Below are 21,014 nucleotides of genomic sequence, written 5' to 3'. Positions count from 1 at the left end.
AAATACTGTTCTCTCTCCTAGTGGTCTTGAATGGGCTCCATATCATACTGAGCTGGAAATTAAATATCGCACCCATTTTTAATTCCATCAACCTCTTAGCAAAGGAAAGAAGGAAATCATATATGGGGGGACATGATTATCCAAAGCAATTCACTGGATATTTAAGTCCCGATACCTTTGTTAGTGAATCAGTGTGGTCTTTATAATTTCAAACTTTTCTTAGGAGACTATGTGTTTGATCCCGTAGATACGGCAGGTGTTCAGAATGTTCCTGGGAGTTTCTCCTTCTGGAATCACAGTGTTTTTGTTCTATATAATGATGGCAGTGAAGCATGGATATCCGGCAGGATCTCAGTTCTGCCTCTTCTTTTTTTTTTTAATCCTTTATGAAAATAGTTCATGTTTCAATCAATAGTTGCCATGTGAAAGGAAAAAAAAAAAACAGCTAGGTCATACCTACCATAGAGGTTTGAGGTTTGTGTTTTTTTGTTTGGTTTTTTTTTTTTTTTTTAGTCCCCTATTTGCTTTGTTTTTAAGAAGGCACCTGGCACAGTGTCCTGCACTGGGTGGTGCTTAATGAGCGGTTGCTTCTTCCTTCCACACGAAGGCTGTGGCTGACCAGTTCTGTCATCCTGGCTAGACCAGGTGTCCAGATGTGATTAAACATGGTGAATGTCTTTCCTGAATTTTACCTAAGTACTTTTTTTAAGTTTTTTATGTTTATTTATTTATTTTCCCTTTTGTTGCCCTTGTTTTTTTTTTTTTTTACTGTTGTCGTAGTTATTGTTGTTGTTATTGATGTCGTCATTGTTGGATAGGACAGAGAGAAATGGAGAGAGAAAGGGAAGACAGAGAGGGGGAGAGAAAGATAGACACCTGCAGACCTGCTTCACCGCCTGTAAAGCGACTCCCCTACAGGTGGGGAGCCGGGAGGCTCGAACTGGGATCCTTATGCCAGTTCTTGCACTTTGCACCACCTGCGCTTAACCCACTGCGCTACCGCCCAACTCCCACCTAAGTATCATTATCATTGTTGTTATCATAATCATGATTATTAGCTAGAGACCGAGGCAGAGAGAGTGAAAGACATCACAGCACCAAAGCGTCTTTCATTGCGGTGGGAACTGGACTGGAACTTAGGTTGCACACATGGCAAAGCAGTGCACTCTCCAAGTGACCTATCTCTCTGGTATTATTTAAAATAGCTTCAGTCTGGGGCTGGATGATGACTTCTCTGATACAGTGACATTTACCAAGCCCCCAGTTTGCACCCTTGGGAAAGAAGCTTCTAGTTACTAGTAGTCACTAAAGCTGTCTCTCCTTTGGCCTCTTTCTTCTCTACCCCAACCCCGCCCTTTGTCACAGAAGAAAAAAGGAGAAAACATGACAGCTGGGATTGGTGGCATCATGCAGGCACAGAGCCACAGCAGTCTGTGGCAAGAAAAAAAAATGTTTTTAATAAATGAAATTGCTTTGATCAGTTTACCACGATGTCATTTTCAGAGAAGTCTTTTTTATTAAAATGTTTAATCTAAGCCTTAGCAAGGACTTATGTATTTCAGAAATGGTTTTAGTAAATAACCCTCGGCTGAGAGTTCATAATTGATGAGGTTTGTAATACAGTTTGGGGGAAACATGTTATCAACTTGTCATCTCTGTGTTCTTATTTTAAGTACCATCATCATTATACCCTAAGACAGTTCCCCCTCTTCTGTAGTTTCCTTGGTTGTTTAGAGAAAAAGTTTTCTTTGTTCTACTGATTTGATTTCAAAGAAAGGTATACTTTTCCCTTTAATGAGTTTTAGAACTACAAATGCAGGTCTGAGATGCTAGTAAAACTAAGAAAAACAAAGTGAATGCATTTGCATAGAACTCATCATTTTCCATAATCTTTTTAAAAAAATTATATAGCTTTTTATTTGGATAGAGACAGAAAAATGGAGAGGGGAGGGGCGATAGGGAGAGAGACAGAGACACCTGCAGCCCTGCTTCACCACTTGTGAAGCTTTCCCCCTGCAGGTGGGAACCAGGGGCTTGAACCTGGGTCTTTGTGCACTGTAATGTCTGCACTTAACCAGGTGCACCAGGACCTGACCCAAGTGTTTTTCCTCTTTTTTTTTTAATCACCTTTTTGTATTACTTCAAAGTAAGATTTCAAACTTGATCTTGAACTACATAAAATTGACTCTTTGGATGGATGGATTGTCTTTTTAATCAGATTTTTGCAAATGAGACTCTTAGAACTCTGTGCCTTTGCTACAAGGAAATTGAAGAAAAAGAATTTGCAGAATGGAATAAAAAGTTTGTGGCTGCCAGTGTAGCCCCAACGAACCGAGATGAAGCTCTGGATAAAGTATATGAGGAGATTGAAAAAGATCTAATTGTGAGTTTTAACCTCCATAACTTTCTCCTTGATGTTATAAGCAAAATTTGAAATTGAACTAGCTTTTATTAAATTTGTGATTCCATGCTTGAAAGATAATACTATTTTCAGCATTTAAAAATGATGTAATGGAATGAGGTCATTTGAATTTCTTTGGTTCATTAAGCAGAATCCAAGTTACCACTGTAAGAAACCAAAAGACAAAAAAAAAAAAAAAAACACGAGAAATTCCATTTCTCACCCTATTATTTTTATATGTCTCTGATCCAGATCCCTTATGATTTTTGCATAGCAATAAGCCAGCGTATATATGTTACCTTGTGAGAATTACTTTAAAAAATATTTTGCAAGATCTTGAAAAAAATGTACAAATCAAAATGTTCAAAATTTTACATTTATTGCCTAGAGAGTCTGGATAAATGGGAAATATTCAAATAGCTGGTGTGAACTTTTAGCAAGAAGAGCTGGCTTCTGTACATGTAAAGTAGCATATACTCAACTAAAGTTTATGTTCAACGTTCTTGACTCTGCACTGGCCTTACTGCCTTGGTAAATTGCTTCGAGAAAGTAGCTGGCTAGTTTGGTTTCTTTTTTTTTTTTAAACTTTTTTATCTTTATTTGTTTGATAGAGACAGCCAGAAATCAAGAGGGAAGGGGGTGATAGAGAGGGAGAGAGACAGGGAGACACCTGCAACACTGCTTCACCACTCGCAAAGCTTTTCCCCTGCAGGTGAGAACACAGGTCCTTACGCATTGTAATACGTGTGCTCAACCAGGTGTGCCACCACCCAGTCCCACTAGTTTGGTTTCTGATGAGCTTGTAGCACTGCAGCCTTCCCTGTTCATGCCAACCACCCCATCCACAAGGGCACCCGCTAGATGCACGGTTAATTTTTTTTACATGCCAGCAAACTGAAATCCCATCTTTGGCTCATTTGTTCATTCCTTTCTTTGTAATATACGTTCCAGCTATTGGGAGCAACAGCTATTGAGGACAAGCTACAGGATGGAGTCCCAGAAACCATTTCAAAACTTGCAAAAGCAGACATTAAGATCTGGGTGCTTACTGGAGACAAAAAGGGTAATTCATTGGGGAGAGAAGTCCCTCTGTGAAATTACGATCATTTCTATCTCCTGTTTCCCTAGCCTGTGATGACTTTCTCAGACTTTGCCTCTGTGTAAACACTATCCATTTCTTTGGGACAGAGACTCATTCCCTAAGAGCCCCTTCTCTTTTATTCCGACCCACCTTGACTGGACCCTTCCAGAAACCCCTTCAGAAACACTTTATTCCTTGTATGTGTCTTGCTTACTGTGACTAGTCTCATCTGCACAGCCACAGCCCTGGCTTCCTATACTGCAGGGACATTCTTGTCCCTTCTCTGCCCTCCACAGCCCCTTGAAATGTACTGGGAATAGATCTACAAGATGCCAAGCAACTTTTGTTGTCTGGCCCATTGTGTTGCTTGAAAAATGATCATTAAAATTTTATACCCAAAGGGAGATTTGAAATTTTAGACTCAAGAAGAGTCTTGCTTGATGCTTTTGTTCCATAAACTTCCCACAGTAATCAGATATTTCTCTTGCTCTGACTAGCACACTCTGATCAGCTAAGGAGATAGACAGTCTGACCTCAAACAAATACCAATGGGAGGGATCTCTCCAATGAACCCTGTGTTAGGGCTGATTATAGTGGTTATCCTTCATGCCTGAGACTCCAGGGTCCCAGATTCAAACCATAGCACCAAAGCTAAACAGTGTTCTCCCTCTCTCTCTCTCTCTCTCTCTCTCTCTCTCTCTCTCTCTCTCCCCCCTCTCCCTCTCCCTCTCCCTCCCTCTCCCTGTCCCTCTCTATCTCCCTCTCCCTCCCTCTCCCTCTCCCTCTCCCTGTCCCTCTCCCTTCCTCTCCCTCTCCCTCTCTTTCTTTCTCTCAATAGATTTATATTTGGCCTTAACACTTATTTTGTGTAATTTTTTTGTTTATTTCATTATTTAATATATATGTTGCTGTAGAAAAATAGCATATTTAAATCTAGCTATTTCATTAATGGGAAAAAAGTCAACATTACATAAAATCAATTATTAAATTCATCTATTAGAACAACATTTGATTCAATCTTTGTTGTAGAAACTGCTGAAAATATAGGATTTGCTTGTGAGCTTCTGACTGAAGAGACCACTATTTGCTATGGGGAGGATATCAGGTAAGTAAAAGGCCTACAGCATGAGAATGTGAGTTGTCTCATTTCTGCTTTGTGAAGGTGAAGCCAAATGCAGTATGCATAACAGACACAGGAACAGAAATGAGAATGCCACTTGAAAACATTTTTTTTTTACATTTAAATGAACCCAGAGAATAAGCAGCTCTGACTTGTCTTGGTTCGACTTCATATTGCAGTGGAAGTTGGAGCTTTCCTCTGTCCTTTTCTTCTGCTTCTTAGAAGTTTTCAGTGCTTGACTGCTGAGTAAGAAGTGGACCTCAGATAGCACTAAAAAATGTTTCTAAAAAATGATACAAATTATGAACCTGAATTGCCTTTTCTGTTTAAAAGAAAAATAGAAATAAAAGCCCATATTGCTGCCTGGAAAGATAGATATATAGTCTTAGATAGATGGGGCAAAGCTTAGTTTAGACTAAACACTCCTTAGCCCTGAAACAGAGTTGCAGAAGACTCAGGAGTATGTAGGGGAAATTCCCTGTCTTACACAGCTAGATTTTTTTAAAGATTTTTTATTTATTTATTTATTTATTTATTTATTTATTTATTTATTTATGAGAAAGATAGGCAGAGAGAGAAAGAACCAGACATCACTCTGGCACATGTGCTGCCGGGGATCTAACTCAGGACCTCATGCTTAAGAGTCCAAAGCTTTATCACAGCACCACCTCCCGGACCACCATAGCTAGACTTTGACTTGCAGATGACTCGTTTAATTTATTCCTCAGACTTTGTCCTTAGAACACCTACCTCAGGCTGTCACAAGATGAAATCAAGTTGTTGGCAAACATACTTGCCTAGTCTGATAAGGTGATGAGGGAAGTGATGATTGTTAGTACTTGTCTTTTTAATGATGGTGATAGAACTTTTGAGTCCTTCTAATATATAATGTATTAGGCATTCTGCTAAATTAGATAAAATTAGTAGCCGTTTTGGTTGGTGGAGATGTGGGGTGTGGTGGGGGTAGGGAGTTTTCTCCAGGACTTCACTGCCCAGCTGACTTTTTTTTTTTTTATTGCCAGCACTATGAATCCATCACCCCTGGAAGCATCTTTTTTTTTTTTTTTCCTTTTTACTTGATTTGATAGAACAAAGACAAGTTGGGAAGGGACTAAGATACCTGCATCTCTTGCTTCACCGCTAGTGAAACATCCTCCCTGCAGGTATAAAAGAGAGAGCTCAAACCTAGGTCCTTTCTCATGGTGACGTGTTTGCTTAGCTGGGTGTGCCACTCCTAGCCCCCTGAACTTTTTTTTTTTTTTAATAGAGAAAGGAATATGGAGACAGAGAGGAAAAGAAATCACAACACCAGAGCTTTCTTGAGTGCAATAGTATCCGGACTCAAACCTGAGTAGACCATAAGGCAAAGCAACACATTATCCAAGTGAGCTATTTGCCAGACTCCAGATAAGTATAGCCTTATGAATGAATGAGTTCTGTTGAGATAGAGGTCTGTAAATCAGTCCATTTGTATTTTGTGGATTTAAAAAAAAATAGCATAAGGAAATAAATACTGTTAATAGTATGTTTACTTAAGTAGTTTCTTGATTTCAAATAACTTGGTTAATTACCATATGGTTTGTTTATTTCTTGTAGAGACCTTAAAACATTTCTGTCTCTCATTTGAAAGTATTAAAAACTGGACATGAGCTAAATTGGAAGATAAAAATTTATGCAAGTAGGAAATTTAATGACACAGCTCTTCACAATTTTTACCTTTCAAGAAAACTGAGTCATCTTTCTAGATGATTCCTGAAAAATCCTATTCTTGTAGAATGGTTTGAATAGGTAATACTTTTTTTTTCTTTCCAGACTTTCCCATGGTACCTTAATCACTTATTTTCAGTTCAAAAATAAGAATTAAAGTAATGTGGGGGAACAATGATACCTAATTCTCTGGTGCAGTAGTTGTCTGTGAGGGAAGACTGTACCTTCCAGGGAACACTGATAAAAATATCTAGAGAGTTTGGTTGTCACACTGGGGGAGGACAGATGCTCCTGACTTTTCTCATGGACTAAAGCCAGAGATGCTCTGAACAGCCTACAGTGCAATGGACAGCCACACACAACACAGCATTATCTGACTTAAAATGTCAGTCAAGCCAAAGTGGAGAAACCTGCTCTTGAAAGTGAAGAATGACAGTGCTGTGTGTGTAACAAGAAAAACCCTGAGCTGAGAGTTAGAAACCTGAGTCTTCTTCCAGCTTCCCCGTCAGCTTGCTGCACACACATCTCATCTCTCTTTGAGTGTGATTACCTTATTGATAACACACAGAAATTGACTGGGGTCTTGTCTTTCACCACAAAACTCCATGCTCCTTTTCTTTTTATGACATGAGATATGTCGTCTTCTCAATAATTGGTGAATATAAAAACACTTAGAATTTCACAAAAGCAGATAAAGCTTCATGTGGGAATAAGCTCCATTCTAGCAAACATGCAGTAGCACTGTTTATAATCCACTACTTACTGTTCAAACCAGTTGCCATCCTTCTGTTGAACGCATTCTCAGCTCTCTCTTCCTTTCACTGTCTTGGCAAATAATGAAACATCAAGAACATGGTGCTCCCATAGTTGAGCAATTGAGACTTAGTAAGATTAATAAATTACCTGCTTAAAACATGGACAAAGGATAGGTGGGAGGTGGTTTGCTGGTAGAGTATAGGACTTGAAAGTTTGAGCTCTGATACCACATATGCCTGAACAAAGCTCTGGTTCTCTCTCTGTCTAATAATGATATATCTTTTTTTTTTTAATGGGCTAAGGATTGAACAGATGTTTCTCCAAAGACAATATGCAAATAGCTAACAAGCATATGAAATGCTGTTCCACGTCAGTAATCGTTAGGAAGATGCCAGCTAACATCACAACAAGGAGGCGAGTGGCCTAGCTCACCTGTTAAGATGCCTGCATAGCAAGCAGTCTAGGCTCATGTCTCTAGTATACCCCATAGGCTTGCTCCATCGCTGGAGTGGGGGGTGAAACATTGGTGCTGTAGTGTCTCTTTCTATATATATATATCTGAAAAAAGTCAATAATAAGATATCACCTCACACTCATCTAGCATGTGTCTTACCAACAAAAAAAGCAAGTGTTGCACAGGTGTGAAGAAATTTGGACTAATGTATACTGTTGGTAGGAGTGGGAAATGGTGCAGCCACAGTGGGCAACAGAAGGGTGGTTCCTCATAGAATGACCTTTAACCCAGCAGCCCTACATCAGGGTAGATATTCAAAAGAATAATAACGGGATCTGGGAGAGATGTGTGTATACTCACGTTCATAGCAGTACTGCTCATAGTTGTCAAAAGGTGATCGCACCCAAATGGCCACTGATAGATGAAAGATAAGCAGAATGTGATGTATCCATTTAGTGGAGTAGTATTCACCCTTAAAAAGAAAAGCCATTCTGACACCGGTACCTGAATGAACCTTCAGGACAGTGAAGTCAGTCAATCAAAACAAAAGGCAAACACTGATTTCATTTAAATGAATAATTTAGAGTGGTCAGATTCAAAGAAACAGAGTAGTGCTTACTAAGAGATGGAGGTGAGAGGAACATGGGGAGTAGGTTTTTTGTTTGGTTTTGTTTTGTTTTCACATCGCTCTAGCACATGTGATGCCATGGATTAAGCTCTGGACTTAATGCATGTAAGCCCAAATCTTTATCCACTGCACCAACTTCCAGGCCTCAGAAACTAGTTGTTTAATGGGTATAGAATTTTTTTTGAAGGATGAAGTTCTGAAGATTGGTTGTAAAGCACTGTAAATACTTAATACTATCAAAATGTACACTTAGGACAAGTGATAAATTTTATGTTGTGGGGGGGGCTGGGGAGACAGCATATGGTTGGTTATTCAAAAGACTCTCATGCCTGAGGCACTGAGGACCCAGGTTCAATACCCAGTACCACCATAAGCCAAAGCTGAGCAGTGCTCTGGTCTAATCTCTCTCTCTCTCTGCTGGTACTCGTGTGGGGGGCCTCATAGGTAAGCCATACTGGCCTCTCATGTCAACTCTAGTGGCTAACAACAGGAAAAGACCAGGAGACCATTTGGTTGCAAACAATCTGTTTATTGTACAGAAGGCAGGGTTTAAGTAGCAGAAAGGAACAAAGGACATTTTTCACATGTGGCAATAATGATGAGTTTTGAAGGTCAGAACCCTCTTGGTGAAAGTTCTAAGGAATGAAGAGAATTGATAGTGGTAAAGAGGAGTTCCAGAATGATTAGTGGCAAGGGAGAAGCAGACAGAGAAGAGCCTTGAAGGCAGACACATAAGATAGAGGAGTTAGATCAGAGTGGAGGAGGGGGTTAAGGAAATAGAAAGAAGGGCCTTTTGGTCAAGGCAGAGTGTTGATATATGTAGTATGTGTGATCAAAGCAGGTGAACTATAGTGAACTTTAAGCAGGCAAACCATTTGGTTTATAACAAGGAAATGAGTTGTGTTAGAGGGGGTGTAGGTTCTTGTCATGCTTGGGAAACTGACAAGGGGAAACTGAGTTAGGAAAGTTTTTCCCTCCATGCTCGACCCCTGAAAAGGGGAAACTAACAGGTGGAGTATCTTTTCAGACCTCCATCTTTATGATGGGAGTTCCCCTATGCTCTTACCATGCTTTCACAATTATCCGTGTGTGTGTGCGTGTGTGTGTGTGTGTGTCTTTCTGCATCTCTCTAATTAGATAAATAGATTTTTAATTGTATGTTGTGTTTTTAACCACAATTTTAAAAAACAGAGCTTAAATATCAAAATTCTTTCATAGTCAAAGAACTTTCTGTGGCCTTGTATCCAAAACACTTAAATTTCTCTCCCCTGCCCCCCTCCCCAGTTCTCTTCTTCACACAAGGATGGAAAACCAGAGAAATAGAGGTGGAGTTTATGCGAAACTTATACCCCCAGTGCATGAACCATTTTTTACACCTGGCGAAAACCGTGCCTTAATAATTACTGGTTCTTGGTTGGTACGTATCATGATTGCATTTGTGCCTTTGGCTCCAGCTAAAGTAATTCTCATTTTAGGTGGTTTCCCATATTAGTTGCCAAATAGAAAACCTTTTATCATATAAATGAAAAGGAATTTCTCTGTTTGAGACTTAGTATTATATAGTAAATATGATATGCTATTTGGTCCATACTCCCAGAGGGGTTAAATGTTAGAGGAAGATGACCAGAGGGCTCTGAACCCCAGTTCCACCAGAACCCAAAACTTTTGTGACAAGGAACCTTTGTTTTTATACCATTACTGAGAGGGAAGAGAGGAAATCGTGTGGTATTTCTTTTGTCTGCGGGGGAGGAAAAAAAACAATGGACACCTGGAAGCTGTAATAGGTATAGGTGTAGAGCTTAGAAAGAAAGTGAATTAAGGACCCTAGAAGTTAACAAAACTAGACATCAGCTTCCACATGGGGTCAAAAACATCTTTGCTCAAATGGTCTATGTGCTTCTCTGGTGCATACCTCTTCATTTTTCTAATTAAAATTTAAAAAACTGGGGAAGGGAAAACCCTATAACAAATACTTAGAGTTGAGAGAGGAGAGCTTTTAACAATAGAATAAAATTACTAATTTGAGTCACATGAATACAAAAAAATAGTCATGGAACATATAATAGTAGACACTGAATAGTGGAGTACTACTCTGTAGATAAAAAGCTTATTATGTATCTATGACCTTGGGAGAACTATGGTGGTTATCACTTGAAGAAGTGAGGACACAAAAGATTGGTGTTGAGAGTGGTGTGGAGTTATACCCCTATTATCTTTTTGTCTTGTAAATGACTATCAAAAAATATGGTCACAAATAAAAAATGAAGCTTAAAAAAAAGAAGAAAACACAAAGCAGAGCATGGACTGGATTTGGTGTTTTGCACCAAAGTTAAAGACACTGAGGTTGGGTGAGGGTTCAGGTCCTGAAACATGATGGCGAGGAGGACCAAGAGGGGGTTGAATTGTTATGAGGAAAACTGACAATTGTTAAATATGTACAAACTAATATATTTTACTGTTGATTGTAAACCATGAATTTCCCCAATAAAGAAAAAATAAATTTAAAAACATATATGTGGTATGCTATGATAGGACTCTAATTGAACTGATTGATAAGAGTGGCCATGCCTGATTTATCATCAACTGGGCAATTTGAATTTTCTTTTTTATATATTTTATTTATTCATTATATAAATGCAGAGAGAAATTGAGAGGAGAGGGTAGATAGCAAGAGACAGAAAGACACCACTGGGGAAGCTTCCCCCCTGCAGGTGGGGATCTGAGGCTTGAACCTTCATCCTTGTGCATTGTTACATGTGCACTCAACCAGGCCCCTTAATTTTCTGGTTTGTATGTTTTATATACTTTCTCTTTTTTTTTTTTTTTTTTTTGCCTCCAGGGTTATTGCTGGGACTTGGTGCCTGCACTACAAATCCACTGCTCCTAGAGGCTATTTTTTCCCTTTTTGTTGCCCTTGTTGTTTATTGTTATTGTTGTGATTATTGTTGTTGTCATTGCTGTCATTGTTGCTGAATAGGACAGAGAGAAATGGAGAGAGGAGGGGAAGATAGAGAGGAGGAGAGAAAGATAGACACCTGCAGACCTGCTTCACCGCCTGTGAAGTGACTCCCCTGCAGGTCGGAAGCCGGGAGCTCGAACCAGGATCCTAAACGCTGGTCCTTGTGCTTTATGTCATGTGCGTTTAACCCACTGAGCTACCACCCAGCCCTCATACTTTCTCTTTCTAATTGATTATTTATTTTCAGTTACCACTGGGATCATCCCAATGTCCATTTTCTCTCTCTCTCTCTTTTTTTTTTTTTTTTGACAGAGCTGCTCAGCTCTGGCTTATGGTGCAAAGAGACTGAACCTGGAATTTTGCATAACTCTTAGACTATATACCCCCATCCTCTCTGTTTTCCTTCTTTTTTTTTTTTTCGTTCCTCTTCATTTTATTTTGATAGGGCAGAGAGAAATTGAGAGGGGAGGGGAAGATAAGGAGAGAGAGACATTCATGAAGCTTTCTCCCCTCAGAGTGGGGGCCTGATTGAACCCGGAGCCTATTCATGGTCATGAGTGAACTCAAATGGGTGCACCACCACCCAGACCCCAACTTTTTTAATTTCTTTCTTTTTTTTTTAATATTTATTTTATTTATTTATTCCCTTTTGTTTCCCTTGTTGTTTTACTGTTGTAGTTATTATTGTTGTTGTCGTTGTTGGATAGGACAGAGAGAAATGGAGAGAGGAGGGGAAGACAGAGAGGAGGAGAGAAAGATAGACACCTGCAGACCGGCTTCACCGCCTGTGAAGCGACTCCCCTGCAGGTGGGGAGCCGGGGTTCGAACCGGGATTCTTATGCCGGTCCTTGTGCTTTGCGCCACCTGCGCTTGACCCGCTGCGCTACAGCCCGACTCCAACTTTGTTATTTTCTAAATGCTCATAGTAGATGTGTTTTATAAGAACAATATCATCAAAGAAGATCACCCAAGAATTGTTGTCCACCACCTGATTAAAGTCTAAAATACTAAGATGGTTCCCCACTCCCACCACCATCTCTCTCCAGAATGAAATTCTTCTAGAAAAAAAGACGAAGAGAAGCAAAATTCTGAAGCTGAAGTTCCCGAGGACAGAAGAGGAAAGGCGGATGCGTTCACAGAGTAAAAGGAGGCTAGAGATCAAAAAAGAGCAGCAGCAGAAGAACTTTGTGGACCTGGCCTGCGAGTGCAGTGCTGTCATCTGCTGCCGGGTCACCCCCAAGCAGAAGGCCATGGTGGTGGACCTGGTGAAGAGATACAAAAAGGCCGTCACGCTGGCCATCGGAGACGGAGCCAACGACGTCAACATGATCAAAAGTGAGTCCGCCAGAGCTGAGCTGGAAGAAGGAGAAGGGGTGGGAACGTCTGCGTTGGTTTCAGATGTCACTGCTTGGGTTTCTCTAAAGCAGATGTTTAACGAAGGCTGTGGCTAGTGCACCCCATGGGAGGGAGCAGGCACGGCTAAGCTGTCATACAAGATTCAAAAGGAGGCATATTGGAGGGAGATGAACTTATCTTGGGTTCTTGGGTTTGGTTTTTCATATATCTTTGTACTTTGCTTATTTTGTCTGTTTCTCTTACTTTTTCTCTCCCTATATTTCTTTAGGGCTTGTTAAAATGCCTGCTGTTTACTACATTTTCCTTGCTTTTAAAAAAAAAATTTATTTATTTATTTATTTTCCCTTTTGTTGCCCTTGTTGTTGTTATTATTGTTGTTGTTATTATTATTGTTGTTATTGATGTCATTGTTGTTAGATAGGACAGAGAGAAATGGAGAGAGAAATGGAAGACAAGAGAGGGGGAGAGAAAGATAGACACCTGCAGACCTGCTTCACCACCTGTGAAGCAACTCCCCTGCAGGTGGGGAGTTGGGGGCTCAAACCAAGATCCTTGCCGCACGCAGTCCTTCTGCTTCGCACCATGTATGCTTAACCCACTGCGCTACCACCTGTGACTCCCTATTTTTTTTTTTTTTGGCCTCCAGGGTTATCGCTGGGGCTCAATGCCAACACTATGAGTTCACTGCTCCTGAGGGACTTTTTTTTCCCCATTTGTTGCATAGGGGATATACAGAGAGAGAGATAGAGACAGATACCTGCAGATCTGATTCACCATTTGTGAAGTGTTCCCCCTGCAGGTGGGGAGCCAGGGATCAAAACTGGATCCTTGCTTAGGTCCTTGTGCTTCGTACTATGTGCCCTTAACCTATTGACTACATTTTGAAAACAGAGTTCTGCTGAACGTAATATACACTGCTGAGTTAGACATTTCACCCTGGAGCTTTCTTTTTGCCTTTATAAAGCTCTCGGAACTTCATTAGGTGACAGAGTCTGAGCTGAGAGTAACACAGCTGGCATTGAAGCAAAGCTTCTTAACCTCCCTAGAATTATAGAAATTGCCAGAAGGGGAGAGGGTTTATAATATCTCACTTAGTAGAACACATACTTCACCATGGAGAGGACCTGGGTTCAGGCTTCCAGTCACCACATGGAAGCACCATGCAGAGAGGAAGCTTTATGACTGGTGGAGTGGTGTTGTCTTTCCTTCTCTGTGTATCTCTGACTCTCTATCTGAAAAAAAGAGAACAGTCCACCTAGAGCAGTGGTGATTATAGAGGCATGAAACCCCAGCAAGGCCCTGGCAAGAAAAAAGAGAAAAAAGAATGAAAGAAAGAAAGAGAGGAGGGTGGGGGAGATAGCTTAATGCTTATGCAAAGAGATTCTCATGCCTAAGGCTCCAAAAGTCCCAGATTCAATCCCCCACACCACCATAAGCCAGAGCTGAGCAGTGCTCTGGTGTGTGTGTGTGTGTGTGTGTGTGTGTGTGTGTGTGTGTGTGTGTGTGTGTCTGTACCGCTCTCAAAAAATAAAATAAATAATAATAATATGATGGTGCCCCATGGACCAGAAAGTGTTAAAAAAAAGAAAGAAAGAAAGAAAGAAAGAAAGAAAGGAATAGAGGGAGGGAGGGAGGGAAGGAGAAGGAAAGAGAGGAAGAAAAGAAAAGAGGGGGAAGGAAAGGAAGGGGCAGGGGAAGGGGGAAAGGAGAGAGTAGAAATCTGGGGACCAGGCTGTGGCACACCTGGTTAAGCATAAACATTACAGCGCTCAAGGACCTAAGTTCAAGCTCCTGGTCCCCGCCTACAGTGCTGTAGGTTTCTCTGTCTCTCTCCCTCTCTGTCTTCCCCTCCCTGCTCAATTTCTCTCTGTCTCTATCCAATAATAAGTAAATATTATATGTATAGTTTTTAGAAAGTCAGAGCAGTAAAGCTTCAGTGATGATGAGGGCAGGGGTTAACAAGCTAACCAGAAGACTCTACCAAGGGTCACTTTGCTGCCTGGAGGTCCCCAGGTTCTCCCAAGAGGAAGGACTGAGTCCCAGCATGTAACCTAGCCCCATCGCCACGTCTGGATCCTGAGCCTTTTTTGTCACCCCATGTTACTCTAAAAGGAATGATGTCATGAAAAGGCCCAAACTTGTAAGACCTGCATACTTATCCTGTTATATCAGCTGGGGCTTGGGCTCAGCCCTGTGAAAACTGGAGCATTATGCCTAATGTCTCTTCCAGATTTAGCACTCCAGGTTGTTTTTTTGTTTGTTTGTTTGTTTGTTTGTTTGTTTTAGATAGAGACTCAGATAAGAAGAAAGGGAAAAGACATCACATACCCAAAACTTCCTCCACTGTAGTAGGGGCCTGGCTCTAACCTGAGCAAATCATGCTCACGACAAAGCAGGTGCACCACCCACAGGCAAGGTGCCATGCCAACCTGGGATATTACGACTCTTGTTAACAGGAACCATTGCCAGACTATACATGTATATGCATGCCCAGAGTACTGGGTAGCTTAAATGGATTGTGTATAACTAGACTTTTAATACAGCCTAATGTGTAACTTGTCCATCTGTTTCTTTCTTTTCATAGAGTCTCTTCTTCCTCTTCTTCCTCCTCCTTGATATATACTAAGAATATTCCAACTTTATCTTCCTCAACAGGAGTCGACTGTGGGACGTATGTTTTCTCGCTTTTCTTATCTGTGTGTGTCACCACTGACTTTTTATTGTCGCCACTGTCTTGTGCATGCTTGTGCGACATACAAGTCACATTGCTTGCTCTGAGCTCGATCATTCTTTCCTCTAGAGCCAGCTCTAGTTTCTTCCCCATGGGGTACCGTTACTGTAACTAGCTGTGACCCAAAAGAGTGAGTAAACACTTTTATTCAGTTTGGATGTAGACTTGTAGATTCTGGAGAGGAGGGAGTGACCTTGTAGAACTTACCATCTGATTATATGACTTAGACTTGAGATTTTCTTTTTCTTTTTAATTAAATTGATAATATAAAGAATTGTAAAAATTCAGTGTAGATAAGCTCATTTTTCTTAAGTTGTTTTGAGGACTTTATTGAACACGGTTAATATTGCAGATGCTTTTGGAGGGGTATTGGGCAAAAATCAAGGGAGCTAAGGAAGTCAGTAACTATTCAAGTCTTGGCGGTGCCTTTTTCCTTCTTGACATTGTACAAATATTTCAAAGGCATCAAGAACAACACAGAGAAACCTTATAAAGAAGCAGAGTAGGATTTATATCTTCTGCCAGAGAATTAAGTTAAAAAAAAAACAAAAAAAAAACTGTGAACAAGCTTCACACTTAGTGGAAGGAAGTGTGGCCCACCACGTGCTTGGCCCTGGGGAGGCTCCAAAGCCTGTTGGCTGTCCTTGTCCCTCTCTGGTACCCAAAGATGTCTACCAGCTGGTGAATAGTGTTCTAAGACCCTGATAATGAGCAATGCACAGCACAAAGGAGGTGAGATTACAGGAGAGCTTACAAATATTGAATAGGACACAACTGATTCTACTGCTTAGAATTGCAACAGTATTTTTGAAGCTTCTTTTAGACAGAAACTGATGGATTAACAGTCACATCTCAAGGTCTGACTCAGAATAGCTTGAGATCTCCAGCACGTGCCCTCACTGCCTTCACTGTCAGGACTTTAAAGACACACATAAGGAGGAGAGGGGTAGCATAGTGGTTATGCAAAGAGATTTTCATGCCTGAGGCTCCAAAATCCCAGGTTCAACCCGAACCACCACCACGTAATATAATTACATCACATATTAGTGGTGATGTAATTCTATCACTATGTGATATAACTATTGGAAGTGTGCATAAAATTGTGACTCTCAATTTTATTCTGGAAATACACTACTCCTTCCTGCACCCCCCCACCCCATGTGTCTCTGTGGTGGGGAGGGAGAGAATACCAAAGATTGAACTCAAAGCTTCATGTATGCAAATCATGTGCTCTAACACAGGGCTTCATTCAAGATGTGTGTCTTTAGGTCATAGTAGGTCAAAATTAAACCATTAAGTATTTAGCAGCCTCTGAGTTAAAACTCTTTGGATTACTAAAACTAGCATCAAATTTATATTTTTAAAAAAATGTACTTTAAAAGATGCAAAGGTGTTTTGTGTGCCCAAAAGGCCAGGCTTCATTCCTGGAGCTGCACCAGGAATCCACTATCTCCAGCTCTCTTTCCTTTCCTCTAGGCAAATTGATTTCTCTGCCCCCGTGGGACTTTACATAAAGAAATATAGTCCTCTCACACCTCAAGAAAGCACATATTAAAATTCCATGCATAAGCACAGCCAAACTTAAAAGCCAAAAAGTCACTAACACAGGGAACTAAGTGCTCCTCCTCAAAGCTCTGAACAAACTGGAAAAGCAAGCTCTAGGCTGGGTTTTAAGACCTAGGACCCTTGCCTAAAGGAGCATGTACCTTTGAGGCGTCTTCTGAAGAGCTTTATAACTGAGAAAACTCACTATCTGTCAACACGCGGGCAGCCGGAAGGTGGATATGAACCATGTGGCAAAAACACCAAGAAGGAAAGGGAAGCTGGAACTTGATTTGATTCCCTTCTGCTTCCAAGTCATGCATGAGTCAAAACAGTGGAACCGGGAGCCGGGCGGTAGCACAGCGGGTTAAACGCATGTGGCGCAAAGCGCAAGGACCGGCGTAAGGATCCCGGTTCAAGCCCCGGCTCCCCACCTGCAGGGAAGTCGCTTCACAGGCGGTGAAGCAGGTCTGCAGGTGTCTGTCTTTCTCTCCCCCTCTCTGTCTTCCCCTCCTTTCTCCATTTCTCTCTGTCCTATCCAACAACAACAACAAGGACAAAAAAAGGGAATAAATAATAAAAAAAAATATTAAAAAAAAAAAAACCAGTGGAACCTACTTTTCAAAGAGAGCCCCCGCCTACTGGCAGTCTGGGCCACACAGAAGTTTTATTTGCATTCCTGCCTCTCCAGTCAGAGCAAGGGTGAGTGGTAGACCGAGAGAGCCAGTGTGTTCTATCTACCAGAGTTTTAAAATGGGATTCAGATTCACTGTATTTTCTCCTCTCCTTTTCAGCTGCCCACATCGGTGTTGGAATAAGTGGACAAGAAGGCATGCAAGCTGTCATGTCAAGCGACTATTCCTTTGCCCAGTTCAGATATTTGCAGAGACTCTTGTTAGTGCACGGCCGGTGGTCTTACATCAGGATGTGCAAGTTTCTTCGATACTTCTTTTATAAAAACTTTGCATTTACATTGGTTCACTTCTGGTACTCCTTCTTCAATGGGTACTCAGCACAGGTAATGTAACATCACCATTGTTATTACTTGATGAAGTGGCTGGGAGGAGTATCACCCAGTTATGTGAACATGCCACCATGCATGAGGGCCCAGGTTCAAGTTTCTGGTCCCCACCTGTGGTATGGGGGGGAAGCTTCACAAGTGATATCTCTCTCCTGAGTTTCTGTCTCTCATCCTGTATCAAAAAGGAATAAAGGGGAGTCGGGCTGTAGCGCAGCGGGTTAAGCGCAGGTGGCGCAAAGCACAAGGACCGGCATAAGGATCCCGGTTCGAACCCCGGCTCCCCACCTGCAGGGGAGTCGCTTCACAGGCGGTGAAGCAGGTCTGCAGGTGTCTGTCTTTCTCTCCTCCTCTCTGTCTTCCCCTCCTCTGTCCATTTCTCTCTGTCCTATCCAACAACAATGACAACAACAATAATAACTACAACAATAAAACAACAAGGGCAACAAAAGGGGATAAATAAATAAAATAAATATATATTTTAAAAAGGAATAAAAAGTAGAAAATAAATGAATAAATTAAATAAATGAAATGACTGCCAGGAGTGGTAACCGTAGTGGCAAGAAAAAAAAAACTGGGAGTTGGGCAGTAAATAGCGCAGCAGGTTAAGCGCAGGTGACACAAAGCACAAGGACTGGCATAAGTATCCCAGTTCGAGCCCTGGCTCCCCACCTGCAGGGGAATCGCTTCACAGGCAGTGAAGCAGGTCTATAGGTGTCTATCTTTGTCTCCCCCTCTCTAACTTCCCCTCCCCTCTCCATTTCTCTCTGTCTTATCCAACAACAAATACATCAATAACAGCAACAATGATAACTACAACAATAAAACAACAAGGCCAACAAAAAAATAAATTTTTTTAAATTTTAACCAAAAAAAACGTAGTTTGGAAAAAAAAATTGTCTTCCCCTCCATATATCTGATTTTGGTATGTTCTTTATCACTGAGACACAGAATATTTAAAAACTATCAATTATTTTTGTCACATGTTTTCTGGTACTTCAAAAATATTTCTTTTTGGGTTTCTTTTTAGGTCTTTACTAGTGACTTAATATTTATTGATTTACAAAATTATAAGAAAATAGGGGTATAATTCCACAGCGTTCCGACCACCAGAATTCTGTGTCCCCATCTCCCTCAGCCATCAAACATATTCTGACTTTAAGAAGGTGGAAGTTGTTCCTGGTCTGTTGGTTTATGTTGATGTGTCTCCACCTTCACCTTAGATGAGAATGCTGATAATAATTGTGCAACTTTGGAAGTATAAAATTATATTGTGCCTAAGGCTAAAGGTATATAATTCTTGGGTGATCAGAGATGAGTTATCATGTCTGTTTCTGCTGGAATGGGAGTAGGGGACGTACCTAATAGTAAAATACCAAAAGAAGACCACTGTTAGCAAAAATAGTAATAGCCAGCAGGGGCTGCTGACTGGTGTCGCCCCTGGTTGAACACATGTTACCATGCACAAGGAGCCAAGTTTGAGCCCCCAGTTCCCACCTGCAGGGGGAAAGCTTTGTGAGTGGTAAAGCAGGAGAGCAAGTGTCTCTGTTTCTCTCCCTCACTAGCTCCCTCTGCCCTCTTGATTTCTGGCTGTCTCTACCCAATAAATAAATACAGATAATTTTTTAAAATTTACAAAAAATAATAGTAATAACCAACTCCAGATAAATGGTCTCAGACAGCCTCAGAAACCAGAGTCCCAGTGCAACCTTGACCAGAGAAAGGCCATCTTTCTGTTCCTGTGCAAGGAAATGTTTGTAGCAGTGGGATCTGGGTTAGCTCATCTCTTCTCTGACACTCTGAATGCTGGTCTGTGTACAGCTTTGTTCAACTTTTTCAGAATCACCAATGTTACAGTCAGTCAAAGCCTGTTTTATAAAACTTTAAATTGAGTGGTTAATCTTATAGGATAACACCAAATCTAACCAATGCTCATGTGCTTTGATATATATATTTGCCTTCAGCGTTATTGCTGGGGCTTGGTGCCTGTACCATGCATCCACTCCTCCTGGAGGCTACTTTTTTCCCTTTTGTTGCCCTTGTTTATCATTGTTGTTCTTATTACTGTTGTTGTTATTGCTGTCATTGGATAGGATAGAGAGAAATCAAGAGAGGAAGGGAAGACAGACAGGGGAAGAGAAAGACAGACACCTGCAGACCTGCTTCACCGCTTGTGAAGTGACCCTTCTGCAGGTGGGGAGCGAGGGCTCAAACCGGGATCCTTAAGCGGTACTTGCGCTTTGTGCCATGTGCACTTAACCCACTGTGCTACTTCCTGACATATATATATTTTTTTAATCTGATAGGACAGAGAGAAATTGAGAGGGAAAGGGAAGTAGAGACACTTATAGCTCTGCTTCACCACTCATAAAGCTTCCTTCCCAGGGCTGGGTGGCAGTGCACCTGGTTGAGTGCACGTTACAATGCACAAGGACCCAAGTTCAAGCCCCCAGCCCCCACCTGCAGGGGAAAAGCTTTGCAAGTGGTGAAGCAGGGCTGCAAGTCTCTCTCTCTCTCTCTCTCTCTCTGTTTCTCTTACTCTCTTTTCATTCCTTTCAACTTCTGGCTGTCTCTATTCAATAAATAAATATTTAAAAATTGAAAAGATATATTATCTTTAAAAAAAAAAAACTTTCCTCCCATAGGTGGGGACCAGGAGCTTGAACCCAGGTGTGGCCCTCCCATATTCTTTTGAATCAGTTAATTGCATGGTATTCTACTTTGTGATAAAGGATAAACTTGTTTCCCAGCATTATTATATTTAGATTCTTTTTCCAGAAACGTATGGGAGCATATTCAACCACACACACACATAGCATTTATTTTAGGGGTGGATTTATTTCCTTTAGACTGGCCACAGTTCTGCCTATTCCACAGAAATAAGCATGTTCCTTTTCTGGGCATGGAGGAGGGATGTTGCCATTGACAGGACAAGCCCCCATGAACCAGGGCTATCGCTGCTTTGAGAGAGGCTGGTGCCACTGCTGGTTTGTGACTTAGAGTCTCTGCTCTCTCCCATAGACTGCATATGAAGACTGGTTCATCACCCTCTACAATGTGCTGTACTCCAGCCTGCCCGTGCTCCTCATGGGGCTGTTGGACCAGGTAAGAGCCTCATGCTGGCTGGACCAGAGTAGACCAAAGACCTCTTAGAGCAGCTGAAAGCCAGTATCCCATGAGTTCTTCCAGTTCTCACTTGGGCCTGAGTAAACTGTATTATAGTTCTGTTCTCAGGCATCAAGGTGATCATCGTACTGCTGT

General features: G+C 41.2%; 1 protein-coding gene across 1 annotated transcript in view; it reads left to right on the top strand.

The window, feature by feature from the left end:
• ATP8B1 (ATPase phospholipid transporting 8B1) overlaps positions 1 to 21,014 on the top strand; it is a 155,005-nt gene that overhangs the window by 122,159 nt on the left and 11,832 nt on the right. The window contains exons 18-24 of the mRNA XM_007532238.3: positions 2,219 to 2,383; positions 3,353 to 3,464; positions 4,512 to 4,587; positions 9,432 to 9,564; positions 12,153 to 12,441; positions 17,530 to 17,753; positions 20,775 to 20,858. Of these exons, the coding sequence (XP_007532300.1) occupies positions 2,219 to 2,383; positions 3,353 to 3,464; positions 4,512 to 4,587; positions 9,432 to 9,564; positions 12,153 to 12,441; positions 17,530 to 17,753; positions 20,775 to 20,858 (1,083 nt within the window). The remainder of the gene's footprint in view (positions 1 to 2,218; positions 2,384 to 3,352; positions 3,465 to 4,511; positions 4,588 to 9,431; positions 9,565 to 12,152; positions 12,442 to 17,529; positions 17,754 to 20,774; positions 20,859 to 21,014) is intronic.

The sequence above is a fragment of the Erinaceus europaeus genome, chromosome 15 (assembly GCF_950295315.1).
Source record: "Erinaceus europaeus chromosome 15, mEriEur2.1, whole genome shotgun sequence".
NCBI classification, from domain to species: domain Eukaryota; kingdom Metazoa; phylum Chordata; class Mammalia; order Eulipotyphla; family Erinaceidae; genus Erinaceus; species Erinaceus europaeus.
Note: the sequence above shows the minus strand (reverse complement) of the source record. Positions and strands in the feature narration are given on the sequence as shown.